Source organism: Cnephaeus nilssonii (genome assembly GCF_951640355.1).
Source record: "Cnephaeus nilssonii genome assembly, chromosome: 11".
Taxonomy (NCBI): Eukaryota; Metazoa; Chordata; class Mammalia; order Chiroptera; family Vespertilionidae; genus Cnephaeus; species Cnephaeus nilssonii.
Window position 1 is genome coordinate 11,298,060 of NC_137082.1, and position 26,817 is coordinate 11,324,876.

General features: G+C 40.0%; 1 protein-coding gene across 2 annotated transcripts in view; it reads right to left on the bottom strand.

The window, feature by feature from the left end:
* The window catches only part of PTPN1 (protein tyrosine phosphatase non-receptor type 1), a 75,073-nt gene that overhangs the window by 25,185 nt on the left and 23,071 nt on the right, over positions 1 to 26,817 (bottom strand). For both annotated transcript variants that reach the window (XM_079783738.1, XM_079783737.1), the window contains exon 2: positions 1,591 to 1,681. In XM_079783738.1, coding sequence (XP_079639864.1) covers positions 1,591 to 1,602 — 12 coding nt within the window. In that variant the 5' untranslated portion in view covers positions 1,603 to 1,681. The remainder of the gene's footprint in view (positions 1 to 1,590; positions 1,682 to 26,817) is intronic.

Genomic DNA, 26,817 nt, shown 5'->3' on the forward strand with positions numbered 1-26,817 from the left:
TCATAACCTTAAAAGCAAATTAGTTTTTCTACTGGAGATTGGATGTAGGGGAGAAAATAACAGTATGATAAGTGAGATTGGTGATAAAAAAGTTTTGGGATGTCTCCCTAGAAGAATATTTTAAAGGCTTTCTTTCTTTCTCTGTAAAACTGGTTCATAAGATCAAAGATGGAGAAAAGAAATATTGAACACATTATGACTAACTCAGAGAAAGTACAGCAAAGCTAGAAACAAAGGGTATCTCCTGGCAATGTTGAAAGATGCAAACAGTAACTGTTCCTTCAAGGTCCAGGCAGTTGGCCAGAACCTCACAGCAGAATCACTCAGGGAAGTTTTAAAAGAATTTATACTCTCTGATGTGTCACAGCCTAGACATGCTAACTCAAGAGTGTCAGGTGTTGGGGTACAATCATGTGTCACCTGATGACCTAGAATTACACTTCAGATGCTGTTGGCATTTGCCTTCATTCAGTTAATGACAATCTCAACCACTGCCAACATTTCTGAGTGAGACACTAGGCCAAGTGGCTGATGTACTTTACTTCATCTTCAGTATGACTACTGTTTTACTGAGGGTCAGAGAAGAGAACACTGTGTCCAAAGCCACACAGCTGGAAGTGGCAGGCTGAGACAGAAACCCAGGCAGGGAACTGTGGCAGCAGTCAGAGACAGACAGCTCCGTACCAACATAGGTCCATTTTAACTCCCCTCCCAGGAGCCTGGGCACTGTTCAATTCAGGGCAGGGAGCACTGCTAGCAGAGGCTGTGTGCTTTAAGAGGCATGCAGGAAGTACCTGCTTAAGGGATGACCCACAGAATCTTCTACCCTGGCAGAGAATACTGCCATAGGAGATGTCGGCAGTTACAACTCACCGACTGACAATGTCTAAAAACCATGAAGGTGAGGCAAAAAGGCTTCTGTGGCCTAGAGGAGATGGCAAAGTTCCAGTGTGGCTTGCTTTATACAAATTCTACACATCGACTTATTTACTTTCAATATATCTGTAGACTGAGAGCCAAGTACTCAGAAGGCAGAAGAGGCTGCCAGAGGCCAGCAGGCACACTGAGAGCTAACAGCAGAAAACAGCTGGAAATAAAATATGGTGGCAGAGGCGGGTGGGACTCGACAAGCAGAGCCGACTTGCGCCTTTAGTAGATGGAGTGAGCAGCTCCCACCCCCGAATGCCTGCATAGGGCATCATCACAGTTCAATATAATGCTTGGGGTCTAATGATAATATTGTTGTTGAGTCATCCAGAAAAGGATATATTTCTCCTTTTCTACTCTGCTTCAGCTGGTAGGAAAATGATTCATCAGAAAAACAGTCAAAGCTAAAATAGTGCTCTGAATTTAGCTGAATTTTCCAGAAAAATGAAACCTTATCCCTTCTACGATGGTGGAAAAATGAACCATTACTATAAGTCTCTAATGCCTTTGTTATAGGAAACAATCAAGTCATAAACCTCTATGGCTTCTGATTTATTACCAACCCCCCAGGCTAACGGAGTCTTGACTGAGAGGCCCTGCAGTTGAGGAAGAGCCCGACGCAAAGGAAGCAGTAGGAGCGGTAATGGTGATGTGAATACTTACAGGGACTGACATCTCTGTACCTGTTTCGGTTTTTGTTTTTGGGAAGCTTGGCCACTCTACATGGGAAGTCGCTGGCTTCGTGGCGGATATCCTATGAAAAAAGGAGAAAGAGTTCTCTTTTGAAATTCTGGCATCAGGAATTCATGCAGACATTTAACTGAGCATGGGCTATGTGCCAAGCACTGAGGAAGACCCAGTGCAGAAACAGACATCAAAGGGAGTCAGGCAGGCAGTGTGGGAAACTCGAGGTGATAATTCAGAGGCATGTACAAGGTCATGAGAGAAAAACAGAAGAGGAACAACCCTGTGGCTGGGGTTGGAGCAGTGTGGGGCTAGGAGCTGGACACATGCAGAGAGGGCAGGGAGAAGGAAGGTGCGTGTGAGTACGCGCGCGTGTGTGTGTTTCCACTCAGGAACACCCAGCACAGCAAAGGTACTAGGGCTGAAGGGACAGTCAGTAGGCTGGTGGGGAAGAATGACAGACACCTGGAGCATACAGGTGGGTAGGCCAGACCTTGGACAGCCCTGAACATAAAGCCTGGGAGTCCACCTGTATGTAACCTTTTATAAAGTTACATTTGTTAGAGCAAATAAAATGCACTTTTATGCCAATAAGTTATCCAACTGCTTTCCTAGGAGATGGTAAATAAATGCCATTATACTCAACTGTCAGAAAGTACCTGGATTAACAGAAAACCTGCATTATGCCTTCTGCTAGACTGATTACACACATCTAATTTTGCCCCCCTAAGACACCACCATAATCACATTAAAAATCTTTGCTTTTTAATTTGTATTTTATTATTAAAAGACAAACCCACACAATGTGAATGCACTTAATGCCACTAAACTGTATACCTAAAAATGGTTACAGTGATCTATTTTTTATGTATATTTTACTCCAATTAAAAAAAAAAAAAGACAAATCCACAAGGGAAGAAAAGGAGAGAAGACAACAGCAACAAAATTCTGGAAGCTGGCAATCAGTAGCTGGCAGGATATGCAAGCCCGCAGTGGGGAAAGCAGAGAACCACCATGATTTACACCACAGAATCCTCCAAAGGCCCAGCCAGTGCTGCCTCTCTGGAAAGGGGGATGGGATTCACTGCAGGATGAAATCTGTCAGGAGTGGAGCAGGATCTCCACCACCACCACTATCCCCCCTCCTGCTGCCTCAGAAAATCTCCAGATCTGCAGACATCGGGAGATTTTCTGAAAAACTTAAATCAAGAGGCAGAGTGCTCTCTAGATGATCCAAGCAGACAAGAGGAAAGACCAAAAGATACCAGGGTGTGCAACTGACAAGGCTCGTGGCCAGTTCAGCACTAACAAGCCTCTTCTACCTGCTCAGAGTTCTTGATCTGCCTTGTAACCTCCTACTCATCATCACGTGCAGACAACCACTGGTTACAAGATGTAAAAGCAAAGCCTCTAGTAGAAAGAAGATTTACAAGGAAAAAAAACACACCAGGAATAAAAACCCTGTTTTAATAAACCATAGAGAAAAGAAAGCTTTAAAAATATACAAGGAAAGAAAACATCAAAATTTTGTTCAAGAAAATCTTCCAGACTCATTAAATGCTCATCATAATGCTACAAACAGACCCATACTAAGGCACATGAATTTGCAATTCCAGAATCCTGCTGACAAAGAGAATATTCTATAAGTTTCCAGGAAGAAAAAAATAGATGATTTTCAAAGAATAAGGTGATCAGCATGGCTTCTGACTTTGCCAGAAGAACACTGAAAGCTATACAGCAATGGAGCAATGCCTTCACAATTCCGAAGAAAAATGAATTCCAACCTAGAATTCTATATCCAGCCCAACAATCATCAAGTGAGAGGGACAATAACAACAGTTCCAGATATGCAAAGTCTCAAAAACTTTACTAACCATGCTCCCCTTTCTCAGCAATCCAATGGAGCATGTCTTCTACCTGAGGGGAGAGTAAACCAAAAAGAAAGAAACAAGATATACAAGAAAAAAAAAATCTGACACAAAAGCAAAGGCAAATTCCCCAAAAACTGTGAAAGAAGGAGCTCCAAGGATGACAACCATGGACAGACCTGGTTGTACACAGGCCAGAAATAAGCAGAAGGACTCAAGAGATAGATGTGTCAACAATATGCCTTTGTCCATGTACCAACTATGACCAAAAGGACCAGACAGAAGTGAGGAAAAGACCTGAAATCTAGGGAGAGGAAATCTAATTGAGAAGAAAAGCAAAGGAAGCCTCAGATGATAGCTCTGTGTGACATGCCTACAGTCCAACCAACCCAAAGAGAAAGAGAGTGGAGGTCTGCAGTAGGGATGTCTGCAAGAAAAAAAATTGAAACCAAGCAATCACCTGAAATTATTCTGTCCAATACAGCAGCCACAAGTCACACATGGCTACTGAGAACACTTGAAATGTGACCAGTCTGAAAAAGAGGTTCCATAAAGTGTAAAATACACATTGGATGCTGATGACTTAGTACTAAAAAAAAAGTAAAATGTCTTAAATATTTTAAATATTATTTGTTGAAATAACGTGTTGAACATATTGGGTTAAGTCAACTATATTATTAATTTCATCTGCTTCTTTTCAACTTTTTCACTCTGGCTACTTAAAAAGGTAAAATTATATATGAGGGTTGTATTGTATTTCTATTGGACAGCACTAAGTGACCTTGAGAAAATTGTTTTGAAAGGCTACTAGAAGGTATGAGAAGAATTAGCAATAGGTAGAAAGAAAACTATGCAAATGAAAATAACAGGCAATTATTAACTACAGGAAATTTTTAAATAAAGGAAATGGCACAGTACTACACTATCTGTGACTAGTAGAGGCAAATAGTGTAAATAATATTGTTTTTTACCAAAAAATATATCATATTGGGAAGATGGCGAGGGGAAACAAAGGAGAGCAAAAGCAGGAGGTGTTTAAGAAAATGAAATTTAGTTTAGTAAAGGCCTAAATTAATGAATCAAAAGATAAACATGTTCCTTAGAAATTTGGATATATACAATATACACAAGCTAGAATCAGAAGCTCAAGAGTTGAAAGTGGTAATTGTGGGGAGAAAAGATTAGGGTAATGGCTGGGGTGGGCAAGCCAATAACTGGATTTTATCACAAACCTATTATGATACTATTTAACTTCTTAAGCCAAGTGCATTTTTAACTTGGATTTAAAAAAAAGGAAGAAAAAAGAATGCCCACATCCTGCTATTCTACTTATTTAAAAATTGCAAAATGGCAGGGAGGAATTTTTGACTCATAGTAGAGGATAAGCCAATAATTTAAAAGCACAATGACAGATTATAAACCTAGGTAGGTTTATAATTAAACAAATGAATCTAGTAGTAACACACACATCACATCTTTTATGGATGATTAAGCTTTCAGAAAAATGCTACAGAGCACAGAAAAAATAACTTGAAGGAATGAAAATCAAAGTCTGAAGCATTTAGCAACAGGTACAAATTGTGCCTTGTGAGGTGAAACAATCAGGTCAGTTCAACTAGTGTGAATGGATGAAGATGGAAGAAATACTTAATATGGACAAACCACTGAATACTCTGAGTAAATCAGGGTCAAAATATCCATAGCAGCCAAAGGATCATTAATATGCACTTTTTTGGTAAGAGGCGGGGGGGGGGGGGGGGGGGAGAGAAAGAGAGAGAGAGAGAGAAAGTAAAAACCTGGCTATGTCATTTAATAAAGGGAAAATAAAGAGGTATTCACACAATAGTTTGTTGTTTTTCTTTTGTGTGTGTGTGCGTGTGTATTTTTAAAGAGAGGAAGGGAGAGGGAGACAGAAACATGGATAAGAGAGACACATCTATTGGCTGCCTGTTGCATGCCCCACACTGGGGATCAAGCCCGCAACCCGAGCATGTGTCCTGACTGGGAATTGAATCATGACCTCCTGGTTCATGGGTCAAAACAGATGAAAAGCTGTCATTTTCTGATTTGAAATTTCTATTTTTCTTGGAAACACCGAGGCATAAAAGCCAGTACAGCCTTGCAGAAATATTTTCTTGTTTATAGTAAGCACTTCATGAAGTTAAACATAGCAATTTTGGTTTTAACACCCGTTTCTCTTCAGTCTCACAACTGGGTGATTGCCTCTTATTGATTTGGTGGTAAAAGGCATTATTCAGTTTACAACTATGACAAGTAATGAAGTAGAGAGAGCATAACTCATCACTTAGTAGTTGGAATCTGATAAGAGGGATCGAGATTCTCACCTCTCAACTCCCTCCTACCTCATGCCCACGGCTAGAATAGGCAATCAACATAATTTTGCTGACTGAATTAATGGTTTTTAAAAACAATGTTTTTATTGATTTCAGAGAGGAAGGGAGAGGGAGAGACAGAAACATCATCGATGAGAGAGAATCATTGATTGGCTGCCTCCAGCATGCCCCACACTGGGGCTAGGGCCCGAAACCCGGGCATATGCCCTGACCAGAACTGAACTGTGACCTCCTAGTTCATAGGTCGATGCTCAACTACTGAGCCATGACCACTGGGCAGTGAATGGTACTAAAGGCTCCCAAAACTCCAAGTCCTTGTTGTATACCAATATGCTTCATTTTATGAAAAAGAAATGTTCCTGAAAGGGAATATATTTAAGCAAATGTCTGGTGCAATCCTATTTTCTTGTTACGATTACTTGTTACAAAATGGAAGTTATTGGAACAATAATAATAACAAATATTATTTTGCTTTGCAATTGGGCCACATATCCTCCTGATAAGACAGCACCAAAATACTACAACATGGATTCAAAGAAAGAGTTATTTTGTAATAGTTCTGACAGTGATATGTTTTAAGTCTCAAGGAAGAAAAAACTCCAGTGAAATCTTTTATTCATTAGGCCTGTGGTGAACTACAAAGTCCCTTAACTAACATCTTCTATGCTCCCCCCACCCCCATTTTATAAATGGTTGCCTAATTTGATTGTGTGAGTTGTTACCCAGTATTTTATGGAAGCTACTGGCTCTCAGATTGAAGGAAAGTGCAGAAATACAATAAAGGCAATAATTTAAAATGCAGTAAGTGCACACACAGGGTGTATGTTTCCTGGAACTCTAGCAGTAGTCACCACTAAATAGGGAGATATATATAGAAATGGGGGGGGGGGGGGCACTAGCCTAAAATTTTAGAAAACAAATCTTCAAAATAACTTGCTAAACAAATTTTGTTAATCATAAATCTCATTATAAATGAGAACATAAAATTTTTGTATGACAAATGAGAAATACATAAATAATCAGTCAGAGGCTAAATGTCTTTCAACGTTAAAAGAAATGCTGTATTCTTTATATATGGAAGTTAATGGAACAATATAATGTACTATAAAATCCTTAGGAAAATATTTTTATTATATTGCAATATGCAAGAAATCATATACTCAATAGTTAAATTTTAAGATAAACTACAATGTTTAGATAATAAAGAAAAAAATTTAAAATTTAGCTAACCAATATCAACCTTGATTTGGCTAAATTTTAAAATAATTATGTACTAAATGCTGAAAAGTAAACCAAGCTCCTAAGAATTTTATGTGGTAGCTAAAAGAGACAGAGAGAGGAGGGAAAGAAGGAACCAAAGTAGTCAGCATTTAAAAGGAAGCAGGATATACAATAATCACCCCTGCCAGAGCTTGAAGTGTTGGGTCATCTTGTACACTAGTCTGGGGCGAGGTTAAAAGATAATGGAGTTACAAATCACTAACAGAACAATTATGCACATTTGAAAAACAACATGGAAAAAGCATAATCCAATTGCTTTACAAAATTCCCCACAAATGAGAGGATGAGGGCAGGAATGGGAGGTAGGAAATACCCTTCATGAAGTTGGCAAAGGGAACATCTGGTGAAGACAGTGGGACCGATTTCACACTTTGATGTACAGCCTCTGCTCTGAACACAAAGCAACGGTCAATTAAATACAAAGCAAAGCACAAAGGTACAGTTAAGCTCAAAAATAGAACATGAATAAATAAAAAGGAAACAAAAGGCTTCCCAATCAAAATGATCTGCAAGCACAGGACCAAAAAAACAGAAGATATTTCGTTCTGAAAAAGATATCCAACACATCACCTAGAAAAATAAATCCACTCTATGTGAAACTTATTGTATAGCCTGTCAGGCTATACAATACATAAGTATATTTTAAATCAGGGATAAATGAAGGAGTCATGTGTAAAAAAATCTCTCTATATAAAAGGTTAAGTGTTCGTCCATCCGACCGGTGGCTATGATGCGCACTGACCAGCTGGGGGCAAATGTTCAATGCACGAGCTGCCATGATGTGCACTGGCCATCTACACTAATAAAAGAGAAGCATGCAAATTGACTGTACCTCCACAACACCCACCAGCCAATGAGGTGTGAGTATGCAAATTAACACAACAAAGATGGCAGGTTAATTTGCATGCACAGGCGCGGAGCGAAGACTGAAGGCTCTAGCCCGAGCGAAGACTGAAGACTGAAGATTGAAGAGGCTTGGCTTCTCTGCTGTGACCGGAGCAAAGGCCTGGGTCCCAGGTGCCAGAGGAAAACCGGTGCCAGCAGCCAGGGGAAGGAAGGCCTATTGCATGAATCTTAGTGCAACGGGCCTCTAGTCTATAATAATAAAAGCGTAATATGCACATCGACCCAACAGCTAAACAGCCGAATGACCATCCAGACGACCATGCTATGACACCCACTGGCACCAGGCTAGCCAAGGTGAGTGCAATGCGATTGGTTGGGGTCCAGCCATTGCCCCATGATTGCCCTGCAGAGGGAGGCCCAGGCCACCAGCCAGCAGGGCGATTGATTAATTGGGGGGTTCCACAATTGCCCCAAAGAGGGAGGCCCAGGCCACTGACCGGCGAGCTGTGGCGGGTAGGCAGGGCCTCCCTCTTTGGGGCGATCGATCGTGGGGCTCCTGGACTGTGAGAAGGCACAGGCTGGGCTGAGGGACCACGCCCCCACAATGCACCGGACCTCTAGTTTAAAAATAAACGGCACCACGGACCTGGCGCCAACAAACCAACACTTGGCTTCCCCCAAATGGGACACAGGCCCTGTCACCACCCGGAGCAACACCCCACCAAATCGCAGCCAACGCTGCCAAGACCCCATGGCGCAAAATGTGGCCCACAGCCCAGCCCAGCCCAACCCAGCCCGGAAACAGTCGCTGTGGGAGCCAGGTAATGACATCACGTAGCAACACCCGGCTTCCTTTCCCTAGCGACTAGCCTCCTTGGAGTTTCTTCAGCCCAGGAACCTGACTTGCTTTATAGCCAGGTGCAAACATTTTATAGTTTAACCAAATGTTTGTGAAGCGTTTTCATGTGCCTCATCTCATTTGATCCTCACAGAAGTCCTGGAGTAGGTAGATAGGAGACTCGATAGAATCCTATTTTCTTTTCATTAGCTGGAAAACGGAGATTTAGAAAGTTTAGAAACTTAACCTTACTGAAAAGTAGAAATGGTGGAACTTGAAAATGACTTCAGGTTTTCTCACTGTGCAGAATATAGTCACACACTGCTACAGTTAAATATTTTACCCTTCGTTCTCCCTGTGTGATTTATAATAATAATGTGCTTCATGTTGATATTTATTGCTGTGTTGCTGACAATTACCTGAAAGAGAAGTTGGGGTGCTTCACTGGGCTGGACAAAGGTTAGCTAAGTCAGAAAGCAGGTCTAATTAAGCAAGTTTATTCTATATATATAAAAGGCTAAGTTGACTCACACATGCACGATACATATAAAGCTCTCGCTGGCGCCAATGGCACGCCTGTGTTTCAATCTGTCATTATCGATCATGAATTTGGTTGACACTTCTATTATAGAGAAAGGGTGAATAGCGTTATTAAAATATTTCTTCTAATTCATTTCCTTTCAATGTGCATGAATTTGTGCACTGGGTCACTAGTATCCTATTATAATAAAAGGCTAATATGCAAATCAACTGAATGGCAGAATGACTGGTTGCTATGATGCACACTGACCACCAAAGGGCATAAGCTCAATGCAGGAGCTGCCCCTGGTGGTCAGTGCGCTCCCACAGAGCCTCTCCCACCTCCACGGCAGTCGGATATCACCCAAGGGCTCCTGGACTGCAAGAGCATGCAGGCCAGGCTGAGGGACAGGCCCCGTCCCCCCTACCCCCCCAAGTGCATGAATTTCATGCACCGGGTCTCTAGTTATGAATAAAGACAGGGAAAAATGAAACCAGAAAAAGTAGATAGGAAAGAAGAAATGAATTCTGGAAATGAAGTTAATAATCACTGAAATGAAAAAACAAAACAAAAAACAACCTCAATAGTGAGGGTAAACTCTACATTGAGCACAGTCAAAGGATGAGTAAACTGAAAGCTAGTACAGAGGAATGCAACATGAAGAACTAGGAAACACTAAGGAACAGAGGATAGAGAGGCCCCAGGATAAACCTAAAAAATAAGCCAGAGCCCAGACACATTAGGGTAAGAGTAAAGCTACACAATAGTAAGGATAAAGAATCCTCAAAATAAATTACAATTATCTTTTGGCAGCTTAATAGGGCTTTAACATTGTCATTTACTTAATTTTTAACAACTCTTATGGTTATGCTACCAAAAATGTTAACAAAAAAGTACAAAAATTGCTTTTTAAAGTGTCACTGACTTTAAACCTTATTTTTACAGTCCTTAATAGTATGTGTTTTTTTAATCACTTATGTTTTCTGTTTAATATCATGAATTTCACTGTGGGCAGAAATCAATAGGCAGAAAATGAATCAGACTTACAGTAATTGATGTCAATAAAACATACTGGAACCAGTATCTTTTTAAATGCCGAGAACCACAAAACTATTCCTGTAAGAGAACTGTCTAAAAAATTCAATCTACTTTCACTTCTGTTTTGCTTACCTTCTGCTTTCCATAAGGACAGTTTAAGTATTTCAGGCCTTGGGGTTGGAGCTCTTTGCCAGAGGATAGTGGTGCAGCTGACTAAGGATGCAAGTAGCTGGCATCTGGAAGTGGAAGGTTTACACCTTCCTTTACACGGAATCAGATTGCCAACCACTAGCTTCCTCCCTCCATGGTTAATTTTCTAAGCTCAGTGGTCACAGGGAGGGACCTTATGAACCCACATGATACTCCTACTCTGAAATGACCGAGAACCATAATTATGAAACTGTATATTCTTTTGTGCATAATTTAGAGTGTGAATAGGAGGAAAATAGAATGTCAAAATAAAACCAGATTTGGTTAAGAATTGCTTTAATATTCTAAGAGCAGAACATGATCCTATTACCATACCCAAAGAAAGGACTTTTGCATTATTATCAACCAATAATCTAAATACTTTCTAGTACAATGTACTTTTCGAGAACAGCATCTGGGGGATTAGGGATGAAGAAGGAAAACACAACCAATGCATGGAGTGGTAGCTCTTTAGTGAAACCACAAAAATAAAATAACAACTTGGGAAAAGAGAAGAAGGTGACCAAGCTCTTCCACATGGCTTTCCAAAGAACTCTGTGTATGTGGATTAAGGAAGCAAGGTTTAGATCCGATGTATGAGTTTCTTCAAGTCATCCAAAGTCAGGGTGGACAAAAGTGGGTTTACAGTTGTGAGTATGGAAAACAGTTTATTCTTATATACTATTTATTAATTACTAGAGGCCCGGTGCACAAAATTAGTGCACGGGTGCAGTCCCTAGGCCTGGCCGGTGATCCAAGCGTGAACGTCTGGCATGGAAGGGCAGGTGCCAGCTGACCTCTGGGCCCTGGGCAGCACCTGGGCCCCTGCGTGCCCCTCTTTGCCTGAGTCATGGCACCCAAGCCCCCACGCGGAGATGCGGTGAGCGCAGCCAGACGCTGCGGGCCGGGGCGCAGCATGGGCCCCTGGGCTGCCCAGCGGCACCACACGGAAGCCAGGCAGGCAGCATTCTCTCTCCTGGCCGGCCTTGCAGACTGGCTCTGTGCAAACCCATAGGGAGCCCAAACGGCCCCTGCGGTCCTGGCGGCTGGGGCCTGGCTCACCAGGAAGACGCCACGTGGGTGTGGGGCGGGCTCCTCGTGGGTGCCTGGCACTTGAGCGCGGGAGCACGTGAGCCCTGGCATCCCGGGGGAGGGTAGCAGGGGGAGTGAGAGCGAGCTCAGTGGACACCCCGCATTTTCCCTCCCCATCATCCCCGTCCCCACGTAGCCAGAGAGAGGTCACAGTGCGTCACTGACGCCCACCATGTTCCACACCGCTCCCTGGTGGTCAGCGCACATCATAGTGAGCGGTTGAATTCCCGGTTGAATGACAGCCTGAGGGGACAATTTGCATATTAGGCTTTTATTATATAGGATTGTATTATTTTCCATATGAACAACTGTAAACCTACTTTTGCCACACCTTGTATATACTGAGCATGGATTATGTGGCAGGCACTAAGAATATGAATATGGCCAAAACCGGTTTGGCTCAGTGGATAGAGCGTCAGCCTGCGGACTGAAAGGTCCCAGGCTCGATTCCGGTCAAGGGCATGTACCTTGGTTGCGGGCATATCCCCAGTAGGGGGTGTGCAAGAGGCAGCTGATCGATGATTCTCTCTCATCGATGTTTCTAGCTCTCTATCCCTCTCTCTTCCTCTCTGTAAAAAAATCAATAAAATATATTAAAAAAAAAAGAATATGAATATGAACGAGAGGCAAAAGTCCTGCTGCCATGTGCCTTGCGTTTTAGAGGGGAAGAGAGCCAGATAAACAGATTAGGTTAGGTTCTGAGCTAGGCACTGCCACATGTAACTCTCACAAACACATTCATGACTAGTCACCAAGGTTAGAGAGGTATAATAGACGAAGTAAAGCCCCTAAACAAGTGGATACTCTACCTACACTCCCTCCCCACCACCAGGATCTGATCACTCGAGGAAAGGCAGAATGAGTGGTTCAAAAGCCCCAATCTGTATCTGTGCCTGCATCTTTCTTTTTGCTTCTTCCTGTGGGTTAAATTAAGGGTTCTAGCACTGAAATGTTCCTAAGAACAAAGGTAACAGGTTGCACACATAAAACTAACATCCATTATGGATAAATTAGGGATAACCTGATCTATGCAGATTTCTCATTTTTTTAGATCCCAGTCCATGAGTGAGATGAAACTCTACTGACATAAAGCTAATTTAGAATGTTGCTAAATAAACAGCAAAGGTCTTAAAAACTGTAGGGTTCAGGAAAATATCTCTTTGGTGAGAGAAGACATGGACAAAAACTAAAATCATCAGTTTAGTGAATGCTTACTATTTATCAAGCCAAGTCATGCTAGTCTTATCATGAGGTTACAAGAGACCAAAACTCACATGAGTCCATAGCCTGTGGTTTTCTATCTGTTGTTGTTTTTTCCCCACCAAGAAGTCATATAATTCTCAGTGTTACTTGAAATTCCTACTTGAGAGCTCATCTGAATAAAACAAGTAACATTATGGGAATGACTTTACTGACACTCTAATTTAGTTCTTTTAAAGTAACTTATTCATAACATCAGCATTGAAAATCGTTAAGTGGCACATGTCACAACTGCTCACAAGACATCTGAACAAGTGGCAACACTAGAAAAAGATGCCACTGCTACAGGCCACGTAAAGTGTATTGGAGTAAGGTTCATTCTTGGTACTGTAAATTTTGTGTTTTGACACATGTATAATGACATATATTCACCACTACAGTATTATACAGAATATTTTCACTGTCCCAAATCCTCCTGTGCTCCATCTATTCATCTATACTTCTCTCCCCCGCAAAACCCTGACAACCACCGATCTTGTTAATCTCATTTTGCCTTTTCCAGAAATGTCATATAGTTGAAATCATATTATACTTAGGCTTTGTCCACTTTTTTTTTCTCTATTAGGTTGTCTCTCTTTTTCTAAATGATATGCAGTGTTCCTTATTTATTCTAAAAATTGTCCTCTGGTGGTTATATACCCTGCAAATACCTTTTTCTGTATCATTTGGCTTTTGCTGTGTATCAAACCACCCCAAAACATAATGGCTTATAACTAGCAATTTGTTCATGATTCTAGAGGTTGGCTTTTTGGGCTGGGATGCCTTGTCTCTGTTCTGTGTGATGTTAGCTGGGCTCTAATATGCATTTGTGGTCAGGTGGTAGCCCCATGGTCTCACATATCTGATGCTTGGCTGGCTGTCACAAGGGCAATGGCAGTAATCAGGCGACATGGTACTCACCATCCAATAAACTAGCCTGGGCTTGTTCACATGGTAGTGATTGTACAATTCTCAAAAACAGCAAGAGAGGGCAAGGCCCAACATGCAAATACTTTTTTATGCCTCTGTTTGTGTCATGATCACCAATACTCTGCTAGCCAAGGACAAATTCAAAAGTGATTCTCTACCTCTTGATTAAGAGTCAACACTCAGAGGGGAATGCAGACAGGGGTGGGAGGAATTTAAGACTACTTCTGCATATTAATAGTGTCTTTAAATGAAGAGAAGTTTTTAATTTCAATGTATTAATCTTTTCCTTTATTGTTAGCTATTTTTTAGTATCCTGTTTAATAAACATTTGCCCATCCCAAGTTAAAAAATACATCCGCCTACATTATTCTTGAAAGTTCGAGAAGAAAAATATTTTCTGCACATTTTAATTTGTATCTTAATTATTCCTCAAAATGTTGGAATAAAACATATAGATGACAATATGACATGTCTGTCCCTTTAACAGCTGTTTATGTGCACAGTACGCACAACTTTAATAAGGATGCCTAACTTGGTTAGCAGGCAGGCGCTCAATGTCTGCTGGACGATGCACAAGTAGTGGTAGTGTGGTTTGTCTCTTTCTGTCCTATGCCTACTAGTCTTTGAGAATGTAAGTGTTTTTCTTACTAATATAAGCTACTTGCACATTTTAAAGCCATAAATTCTTTGTCTATTCTGGAAAACACTTTTCCAATTTACCTGTTTGTACATTACAAAATTTTTATGTATGAGAAATTAAATTTAAGTGTGGTAGGAGGATCACAAAACTGCCAATATGGTAATGATAGAGCTGCTACTGCTAGTTGGCAGGATTATGATTGGTTTTTAATTTTCATTTTTCCCCAATATTTCTATAGCAAATATGCATTACCTGTGTAATAAAGTTTAAAAGTAGTTTTAAATAATTATGTATTCATACCTACTGATCATTTTCTCTGCAATTTCCTTTATTGCTTCTAACAGCAAGTCTTTCTCCTTAGTATTCTTCCTCACTTTTAAAAAACATGTAATCTTAATCCATCTGGGTTTATTTTTTCCTACAATTTTCAACTATGCTCATAATATTGCTTTTAAATCTCACACTATGCTAAGAATAAGTGTTTCCCATGGTTCCATCAGCTTAACAGTTCCCATATACTTAGTGTAATCTCTGTGATTGCATATCACGGTAGCTCAGATTGTATATTATGGAGAACTCCTCCTCCCTCTCCCTAAATTCAAACAGAAACAAAACGCAGCTGCATCTGATAATTTAAATTTCAGAATAAATAAATTACTATTTTTTCAGAGATAGGTAGAATTGTTTTTTGTTTTTTCAGAAGATGATGCAGGCTAGATTCATTCTTTGCAACTATTTAGCAAATTAAAAGATTAAGAGGAACACAAGAGATTAAAATATAGAGAATTTTATACTACTGTAGTATTTCTGTAGTTAAAATGAATACTGCTGTTACTTTGTTCTTTTGTAAGGAAAAAAAGGGCAGATGGATGGTACAAGACCACCCCCCCACACACACACACACTTACCTATTATGTATTATTGTGTGTGTTGTTGACTTGTAGTCAAATACAAGAAAAATCAAAAACATTAAATTACTTCTGTTCACCATGTTCATAAGCAGGTCTGTTAAAACAAACAAACAGCAGTTTTCTCCATGTCAGTTACCTGATTTCTAACTTTCTAACTTCAATGGGAACAAATTTCTTAAGTATATTTAATTAAAAAGCAACTTTTAGAGGAACTACTTCAAATTAGATCCAGCATAAAGCAGCAGTATCTTAACAAATTAAATTATATCTTCCCACCTCCTCAACATATTTAGTGAGATGGTATCTTTTATAAAGGCTCTATCCCTTCTTCCTCTCGTCATAGCCTTGGGCAATAGCTGCATGATCTTTTCTTTCATCTGCCTTCTTACAGTTGAATGCATAAAAACACATTTATTTTCTATAGAGTAGAAGGAGGCAGTAAACCTTTGCTAATAACATATAATCAATTTTTAGAAGCTTTTGAAGGCTGACAGATGCTAAATCCTTCCTCAATAGAGTTTGCTCAATATCTCAGTGCCACATCTTAAACTATATAGGAACCAAAATCCATATACTAGTATATATTTGCAGGATACAGACATGGGTCACTATTATTACATAATAACTGAAGCTATTACAGGGTCAATATCCTTTAAAGATATTACAATTAGCTGAACACTCTCCCTTCAAAGGTTCACAAAATGATGATATCTAAGCTGGGCTAGAGCAACATAAATCTCTAGAACTAAATGGACCAATAATTAATATAAATAATTCTAGAAACACTGAATCTAATGACACTTTCATGTAATGGCACTACATAAACTAAAAAAAAAAAAAATCACTATTAGAATGTTTTTTTCCTCTTTCCTATTGCAAGATTACTCACAATAAACAGTATAACATTTCACTGTTCATTAGAGGACAGAACAGTTAAAAAGCCAAAACTGTAAAGTTGTTTTAAAGGTAATTGGCTTTACCACCCAAGTATATTTTTTAAAGCAAATTCTTACAGAAGATGCCAAAGTCATGTTTTGAGGATCACCTTTAGGATCACGACCACAATATATCATTGTACTTGCTGCCAAATTTTGTTGTTGTATTTCAAGTTATGACAGTGTTGGTGGGGCAGGTTCTCATGGTCTCTGTCCTCAATGAGTTCCCTATATCTGCGGGAATACCACCTGTAGCCACAACAAAACTGTTGAGTAGGAAGTACGATCAGAGGGGAAAGCTATCCTACAAGAAGCGAAGGCATCAAAGTTAGCTAGCAAAAATGAGAACAATCAAATCAGGGGAAACTGTGGAGATCTACATCTGGTGCAGAGGAAAGAGATCTTCCTGGCATTGCTGACCAGTTGCCTCTCCTTGCAGACTTTGGTTGGCATTAATGGGAGGAAATACATAGCTATGTCCAAGCTGTTCTGCCCAGTCTGTTCCAGCACTGTTGCTTGAAAGGGGAGATCAGCAATGAAGGCTGGGGTGAAGAAGGGATGGCCATTCTCCATTGCAGCAACCCCAGAAGCCTGTTGCTTTTGTTACTCTCCAAGCCACCATTATACCAAAGATCAGGAAGGAGAGGTGGGGCCCACACCTTGCTATAGTGGCCTGCAACTCATGTCTGTGTGCCGAGACTCCTAAGGGTTCGCAGGATACACATAACACTTTCACAAGTTCCAGTCTCTACTTAACAGGGCTGGACAGGCTTTTCCAGAAGAGATGATATGTGAGCCTCCCCAGCTCAAAGGAGCAGACACTCATCAGGCCTAGCTTGTTCACCAGTGCAGCACAATTCCTGCAGACAGAGGGCCCTCAATAAGGGGTTACTAAATGAGTGTGCTAAACAGGATCAGCAAGAGCTGAAATGAGAGCTATGGATTTGGAATTAGAAAACAGATATTGCACGAGGATAACAGTGGAAAAAATGACTGACTGCATAAGAAAATACCAATGACCCAACTAACTCTAAGAACTCTGTCTGCTCTCTCTTTGATCTCCTCAATAGAAAGCTCATGGATGATTTTCCAGAAATGAGTAATTTCTAGCTATGATACCCAGGAAATGGCTGGGTGTGATAGAAACATTATTTGGAAGAAAGCGACGCTTCCTCCCTACTCCTGCAGGCAGCCCCATTTTCTAATGTGGTATATTCCTGAAGAAGGCTACATTCCTCCTTATAAACTTGGGAAGGAGCACACCAATGGCTGAGATATCTAGGTATGTACATGGAGCCCCCACGACAGGCTGAGGAGAGATTCAGTGTAGTACAAAGCACTCTCAAATCAAGACACACTGGGGCTCTCCACTGCAAATTATTCAGGCAGGAATGGCAAGTGCTATCTTACCAGCTTCTTGTGCCACAGAAATTGCCATGATGATCAGCTTCCTACAGGCTATACTCTGAATGTACTTCCAAGCTGATGGGCACCTCAGCCCAGACCCAGGATGGTATCAGGTCCTCTCCTTGACATATAGAAGTGGTTCTGGCTCCTTTGATCCAAGCGTTCAAAAATGTTTTTCTTTTTTTTTTTTTAAGTATTTGTTCTGATTCTAGGATTTAGTTCAAAATAAATCAGAGCTAGGAGGAGTTAAAGAGGGAAAGGGGATACAAATGAAAGAAAATGGGTCATGAGTTTAACAATTATTGAAACTGGGTGATGGATACATAGGGGTTCATTATATTAATCTCTCTACTTCTATTTTTGAAAGTTTTCATTAAGGAGTCTTAAGACTCCATTTTTTTAAAGTGGGGGGAATGATATGTTTCTGAGAGATTACTAGGCAGCAGTAGCATAGTTTTTAATTTGCCCTGAATTTCTCCATAAAAATAAACATAGCAACAAGTACAGTAAAATGAATTCCTCTGACAATTAAGACAAACGTAGGGTTGAGGCACACTTTGATTCTGAAAGTACCAATAAGTAGAGATAGGCCACTTATTCAGACCCATGTGGCATCCGCATTTGTGTGGGAGGAAGTAGAACCAACACAGGTGACTCTGATGGCTCTGGAAAGTTTGATAGGCCAATCTGTGTTAGCAGCCAAACTGGGAGTAGATTCTGCAGGCTCCAAATCCCAGTCAGGGAGTGCCTGGTTTCCCTTCCTGGCAAGATGCTAGGAAAGTCTAGACCCAATGGATTCTCAAAACTAAGAAACTGAAATGCCCTTCTAGGAGACAGCTCTGAGGAAAGAGGAGATTAAGATAAAAGGTAGGATGGGAGGAACAGGGAAGGCAGATCTTAGAAAGTACAAGATCTTTTTAAAAACCACAAAGATCACTGAAGAGAGAGCCTGAGGGCCCTGAGCTAGAATATCTATCGGATCCACCCCTTCCTTCCTGAAACTATAGGGAAACACTATACACTTAAAAATGAGCAGATAAGAGACAACTGAGTTTTATACAGCAGTATCATATTAATGAGAAGGGACAAAACAATATCCTTACAGAAAAGAAAGCTAGAAAGGTGCCCATAATAGATTAACACTAATCCAACAAGCTAAAAGAAATTAAGAAAATGGTAGAAGTTCCTGGCCAGTGTGGCTCAGTGGTTGAGAGTTGAACCATGAACCAGGAGGTCACGATACATGCCCGGGTTGTGGGCTCAATACCCAGTAGGGGGCATGCAGGAGGCAGCCAATTGATAATTCTCTCCCATCACTGATGTTTCTTTCCCTCGCCTTTCCTCTATGAAATCAATAAAAACATATTTAAAAAAATAAGCAAATCTAAACTGGTAAGCCTTATATTAAAGATGAGGTTTCTTTAAAAAAAAAATGGTAGAAGCTGTGGAAGAACAACATAAATGAGAATGAGAAATCAAAAAACAAGGCAACTGGAAAAAAATAAAGATTAAAAAAGAGGTGAAAGAAATCAGAAAAGAAAGAAAAAAATATTTTCAGAAATGAAGACAAAACAAGGAGGAATATAAGAACAAATAAACGTATTTAATGCCTTAAAAGAAACAGAATAGAAAAGTGTTTTTAAAAATCCCAAAAGAAATAATCAAATAGAAATAGGTTCCTTGTATTATTGCTACAATTTTTCTGTAAGTCAAAATTATATTTAATATTTTGAGATTATATTTAATAAATTTTCATTTATTTTTTAAATAAAAAGATTTTAAAATTTTTGAGAAAAGGTGAAAGAAAAATGATAAGCAAAGAAGATCAAACATACTCATAATAAGCTGAGTCCTTGAAGAAGGAAACCAAAACAATGTAACAGAAGAAATACAATAAATGATTAGACTTTGAAATAAAAGGTTAAAATAAAATCTGTTGGGAATCTAAGCAAAAAGATCAAGTCACTTATAAGGGAAAGACAATTAGATTGTCTTTATACCAGAAGATGATGAAATGACAAATTTAAATTACTTTAGGAAAGAAAATAGGACCCAAAGGTTTTTATATATAGACAAAATGGCCTTCAAATATAAAAGCTGCAGATAAACTTATGAACATTAACTTATGGAACGATGTTTCCATAAACGCTTTCTGAAGAATATAGTAGAGAATGAGTGTCAGGCAAACAATGACTAGAGAAATATAGAAAGAACTCAGAGTGAGCATTAATATTTATTAGTAGGTCTAAGACAAAAGGATGGCTGTAAGGGAGATGGTGTTCTATAAAATGTAGAGTACAATATCAAAAAGGGAGTATGGGAGGCAGAGTAGATAATCTTGCTGATTGGTTTCACAGATATAAACAGAATCCTCAGATATCATCTGTGAATACTTCAAATCAGATGCTGGAGGAAAGGGAAGGGAAAGAGAATAGATGATTACAGTCATGCACCACTTAACGGCAGGGATACATTCTGAGAAATGCATTGTTAGGTGATTTCATCGCTGTGCGAACATCAAGTGTACTTACACAAACCTAGGTGGCATATACCATCGTATATATGCAGTTCGTCGTTGACCAAAATGCTGTTATTTGGTGCATGATTTTAGTAGCTAACTTCAATACTGCTCACAGAAGGGAATCACAGTAATACCCCTAAACTGAGGGAACTAAGGGTATATAATAAACACTATGTTAGTAAAGAAGTAACCATTATATCCATTTGTGTGTCTATAGATGCAAGCGGTGGACCTTTTTAAATTAAATTCAAAATATCGTGGTAGTTAACTGGCTAAAATGCAAACATTCCCAAATACCGAAAGACTTAATGATAAAATGAACAATTCTAGTATCTATATATATAAAAGGCTAATATGCAAAGTGCCTCCTCGGGTGTTCAACCAGGAGACCGGGAGTTCGATTGCTTGCTATGATGTGCGCTGACCACCAGGGAGCAGCACGGGATGAAGGAAGGCCCCGGCCAGCAGCGAGAAGGCCCCAATTGGCCCTGATCACCGGTCAGGCCTAGGGACCCCCCTACCCATGCACGAATTTCGTGCACTGGGCCTCTAGTGTATAATACAAAGATATAATAATAATAAAAAAGGTAACCAATGTTAACAATATAGTAGCTTCTACTCTTCCAAAGTTTTCTCCAAACAATTGCAAACATAAATACTGAATTCTTACTGCTTGTTTTTACATAGTATACATATTATTCTATAACTAGAGGTCTAGTGCACGAAATACGTGCACCGGGGTGTGTGTCCCTCAGCCCAGCCTGCACCCTCTCCAATCTGGGACCCCTTAGGATCGGGCCTAAATGGGCAGTCGGACATCCCTCTCACAATCCAGGACTGCTGGCTCCCAACTGCTTGCCTGCCTGCCTGATTGCCCCTAACCTCATCTGCCTGCCAGCCTGATCACCCCCTAACCACTCCCATGCCAGCCTGATTGCCCCTAACTGCCCTCCCCTGCAGGCCTGGTCACCCCTAACTGCCCTCCCCTACAGGCCTGGTCACCCCTAACTGCCCTCCCCTTCAGGCCTGGTCACCCCTAACTGCCCTCCCCTGCAGGCCTGGTCAACCCTAACTGCCCTCCCCTGCAGGCCTGGTCCCCCCACCCCAAATGACCTCCCTTGCAGGCCTGGTCCCCTGCAACTGCTCTCCCCTGCAGACCTGGGTCCCCCCCCAACTGCCCTTCCCTGCAGGCCCGGTCGCCCCAACTTCCCTCCTCTGCCGGCCTGGTCACCCCTAAATGCCCTCCCCTGCAGGCTTGATTGCCGCCATCTGCCCTCCCTTGCAGGCCTGGTCCCTCCCAACTGCCCTCTCCTGCTGGCCATCTTGTGTCCACATGGGGGCAGCCACCTTTGACCACAAGGGGCAGCAATCTTGTGTGTTGGAGTGATGGTCGATTTGCATATTACTTTTTTATTAGATAGGATAGAGGCCTGATGCATGGGTGTGGGCCAGCTGGTTTGCCCTGAAGGGTGTCCCAGATCAGGGTGGGGGTTCCCTTGGGGCGTGGGGCGGCCTGGGCGAAGGGCCTGTGGTGGTTTGCAGGCCGGCCACGTTCCCTGGCGACCCAAGCAGAGGCCCTGGTATCTGGGATTTATTTATCTTCTATAACTGAAACTTTGTAGCCTTCAGTGGAGGCCAGGGCCAGCCAGGGTGGGTGGGAAGCTTGGCTTCCTCCATTGCCGGGGGCAACCCAAGCCTCCTGCTTGCTCCAGCTCCATGGCCACCGCCATTTTGTTGGGTTAATTTGCATACTCACTCCTGATTGGCTGGTGGGCATAGCGGAGGTATGGTTAATTTGCATGTTTCTCTTTTATTAGATAGGATATCATCTTGTAATCAGCCATCTAACCTACCTTCATTTACTCATGTATTTTTAACTGGGTTATATGTGTATTAGTCACATTGGCAAATAGAATAAATCTGTCAATCCCAGTATTTTAGCAATAATTTAATTTTCTTAACTTTTTATTTTACCTAGAACCTCCAAAAAAATAAAAGCTGGAATAAGTTAAAAATAAACTCAACTAACCCTGGCTAGTTGGTTGGGCATTGTCCTGTGCACTGAAGTGTTGCTAATTCAATTCCTGGTCAGGCCACATGCCTGAGTTGCAGGCTTGATCCTTGGTCTCCCTGGTGAGGGGCCTGCAGGAGGCAGCTGACCTATGTTTTGTTCTCACATCAATGTTTCTCTCTCCCCCTCTAAAAATCAATACAAATATTTAAATAAACAAATAAAAATCTACTAAAAATAACTTCAGCATTTTAACAGTTAGGTTTGTTAAACAAGTTCCCCTATTTAAGTAGCTTCCTTCTATTCTTATGTTACTAAGTTTTAGTTACTAAGAGCCACGGTATAAGTCCAGCTAGAACTCAACAGTTATTGCTCATTAGGGCTAGACCAACCTCCACTGAGAGAACCTATTCTGGACAGAAAGAACTCCCTTTTCTCAATACCCAAAATCTAGCCTGACAATCACACCTAACTAGTTTTTCTTCTCAGGTCCTTTCAATTTTCTTGGATAGAGTCCCTTGGTAGTTATATCCTGCTTTTAATTTTTTTCCAGCTGACTATCTGGTCGATGTGCATTTAGCTACCCCATGCAACTTGACGACCAGCATTAATCATTTTGGCTTCACTCCTGCTCTCTTCATGCTGTCTGAACTCAGTTACTCTAAAACAACTCCCATTTTACTTTTCATTTATCAAGTGTTTCTTTCCTTTTTATACCCCAAAATTGATGATTGGAAGTATTTTCAGCTTATAAATATTATAAATATTCTTATTTAGAAAATTCAAGCAATACTGAGAACCAGACCACATATGAAAATCATATGACCACTGAAAATCAACTGATCACATGTGTTTCAACCAGGGTGTTAAATATCTTTTTGGTTATTTGTCCCACACAGGGGGAGGGGATCAGTGGAAAATCAGATAATCTATTACCATCTGAGAAGAATATTCACTCAAGATTAAAAGCAAAGATCTCAAAGCCTCCTTTGCTACTGGTACTTTCCCTGCATGTTTATTCTTCTATTCTGCTCTGCTTGAATTACAGGCAACTTGACATTTATATCACTATCAGGCCTTTTTCAGACACAGTTGACACTTCAGTCCATTTTGAATGGCACTAAATGGTTCTCTCTCGATTAGAAAACATCCAGTGTATCTTTCATCAGCAACTCAGAAACTATAAACTGGCTAAACTATCTATAATAATCACCAGGCTAGTAAAATACATTCAGACTCACATTTCTGTTTTCCATCTATTTATTTCTTTTACAAGTAGCTGCTTTCTTAAACAGGCTTAGAGACAACACACAAGAGCATGAGAGGGATACATGATTACGGGAGGCATGCTTTTTGAGGGGGAAAAATTAAAACTAAATCACATTAAAAAATAACATTACCAATACTACAGTCTATGGAAAACAAATGTGCACACACAAATGAGTAGCAGTAAAACTGGGGAAATCTACATAACATGGACAAATTGTATCAATGTCAATATCCTGGTTGTGATATAGTACTACATACAGTTTTGCTTGGGGGGGGGGGGGCAAACTGTACAAGGGATCTCTCTGCATTATTTCTCACAACTGCACATGAATTTACAATTACCTAAGTGAAAATTTAGGTTAAAAATATGATTGGCAGAACATAGACAAAATGTTTATAGTACTTACATTGTGTAGTGATAGGATAAAGAAAAATTTTCTTTTCCACAGTAAATGTATCACTTCATAATAAAATGCATATATGATTTAAAAATAAGAATTCTTAACAAGGGGAGAAGATATAATCAAGACTTGAAACGTTTAAAAATACTTTATAAAATCTCAAAAAATATGAATAAAGTGACTATAGGGCTGTTTAACAAATCATGGGATTCTAATGTAAGATAAATTCTTAATTTTTAAGTACTGAATAAACCAGAGTAAAATACTATTTTCTACCAATAAATAACTAATTTCTGGCAGTCATAACCTGAGAAGGTGATGTACTCTGGAGACCAATGCCCTAGCCATACGAGCCTTCTCAGTATTCTTGAAAATTGCTAAGCCACTTCTAACCACAAATCTCACCCACCCCAAGCTTTAGGCCTTGCTTAAGCATCTAGGGACCACTTCAAACCAGCTCAAAGGTCCTTCTTCAACACTGTCATTGCACCTTTTATTCTTCTTTTATAGCACTTCCTCCCAATGAAAATGAATCATCTGTGTGACTGCTTCATGTTGTCTTCCTCCTATGTCTATAAAAGGGACCACAGGTATGTGCTCTTGATCATCCCTGAATTTGTCAGTGCCTAGCACGCTGCTAAGGCAAGTGCAGTCACCTAATCATGTTTTAATGAATTAAGTGCCAACATAATTTATAGATGACCATCATAATGGATTACAGAGAAAATTAGGACTCTACTGGTCAAGAATAATTGTTAGGTAGATTATTCTCAAGTGCTGAGTCCTTCTGTGGTTTATTTAATTCCACAAACATTTCTGAAGGGTTTACAGAGGTACCCCATGTTACACAGCAATTCTGTAGTTAATGAGGCAAAATTGCATATAATTAAATTAACCTTGGAAAGAATACCTTAAATGCCAGGACAAACGCCTTAGTTTTTTAAAGCCTAGATCTTAATCTCTTTTGTTTCTCTTTTAACTTTAGCCTCCCTTTCCCTATAGAGGATATCAAGGTGTGGTTTGAGAGGACAATGTAGTATTTCAAGGGATTTCTTTTTTTTTTTCTCTTTGGGAAGAAGAGCAGTACATATAGTTTAGCTAAGAAAGGTTAAATCTGTGCATGATCTGATTCCACAAGGCAATGCAAAGCACGATGGTACCTTAGGTGGTGAGGATACAAAGATGTGAAAGACAAGATTGCAAATTCCTAGAGGGTTCACATTCTAGCTGAGAAGAAAGTAATATATAATTATTAGAATAAAATATTAATTTATATAAACTGCTATTAAGTGTTTAAAAAAGAACAGCATGTCAGAAGATGAATATGTTCTTTCTAGTGGCTTTCTGTAACCAAATCCTAATTTTCTAGCCCTTGGGCAGATGGATTCTTCAGGTGAGTTTGGGAAAAGTTAATGTGTTCACAGAGTCAATAGAGAAAGCACATTAATATTTCCATAGTTCAAAACCAAGAAATTTAATAGATATGTTGGCTCAGTGTGAAGAGGCACGTGGTTCACTGAGGCAGGGACTATGAGCTGAAAGGACGGTGAATGGTGGTGGCTCAGCAGGATACAGCATCAATATGGACCTAGACTGGAGTATGTGATGAAGGTGTGGGAATTTAGGGCAGGCTGGCTGGGGCAGCTGGGCCTGGAGAGTTGAGGGAACAACTTTATCCAGACCTGTTTTTAAGCACTTGTGTTAGGTGACGCCGAGGAATCTAGAAGCTATACTCTTAGCAATGCAAAGCCATTGAAATTCTGAAGTAGGACAGTGACTTCACTTCTTCACCAGCTAAAGACAGGATGGAAATAAAGAGGCTGAAGGTGACTATAAAGGGCCAGAGATGAGGGGGGGCCTGAAGAACACAAGGGCCCTGGCCGTTTAGGTTCAGTGAATAGAATGTCAGCCTGCGGATTGAAGGGTCCCGGGTTCAATTCCGGTCAGGGGCACATACCCAGGTTGCATGCTCAATCCCCAATAGGAGGCGTGAAGAAGGCAGCCAATCAATGATTCTCTCTCATCATTGATGTTTCTCTCTCTCTCCCCCTCTCCCTCTCTGAAATCAATAAAAATATATTGATTTTTTCAAAAATCAAAAAGAACAAAGGGAAGAGGGTAAGAAAAGAAGGAGGTTCAGATTTTTGTTTCAAGTGTAAAGTTGGAGGACTCGGCAATCACTCATATGTAAGAGTAAATTAAAGAGTTGAAGATTACTTTAGGTTATGAGTTAGTGCAACTAAGAATAGACATATATAACTTTGTAAACATAAGTGTCCACTGATTTTATAATTATTCAATCTATTTCTAAATACAAAAATAAATGCTTAGTGTTTTAAAAAATCAAGCTCACAGGACAAGATGAAGCAGTGCTCTACATTACAAAACACATCCTCTAAATAAAAGCATGAGAAAGTCTGTAAAAACTTATTTTTATTTAAAAAGCATGTATTAGAAAACATATAAAATTTTATGAGTAACCCATTTCTGACGGTTCTTTTTAAATGTAGCATATTTGCAGAGGTTAAAAATGACTTAAGTGTTTGAGTGATTTCCTGGCAAAAATATTTTTCAGAAGAGCTGCCAGTAAATTAGAGAGACAATCTAAAGTGTCATTTGAGTAAAATTTGCTAAAAGCAGAAAGTACAACAGTAAAAATAAAGTAAAAAAAGAAATATTAAGAGTCTGAAAACTGTTCAGAATTGCCATTTACAAACTCTCTTTTGAAATCTTGTTTAAATTATACAAATAAAAATTCTAACAAGAAATAATTTAAAAAATAAAACAAAAACAGAAAGTGTTGTTTCACATGACAGCTTCTATGGCAAGGCAACACCCTGACCTTCTGTGCCCATAATTATTTTTTTTAAATATATTTTATTGATTTTTCACAGAGAGAAAGAGAGAGGGACAGAG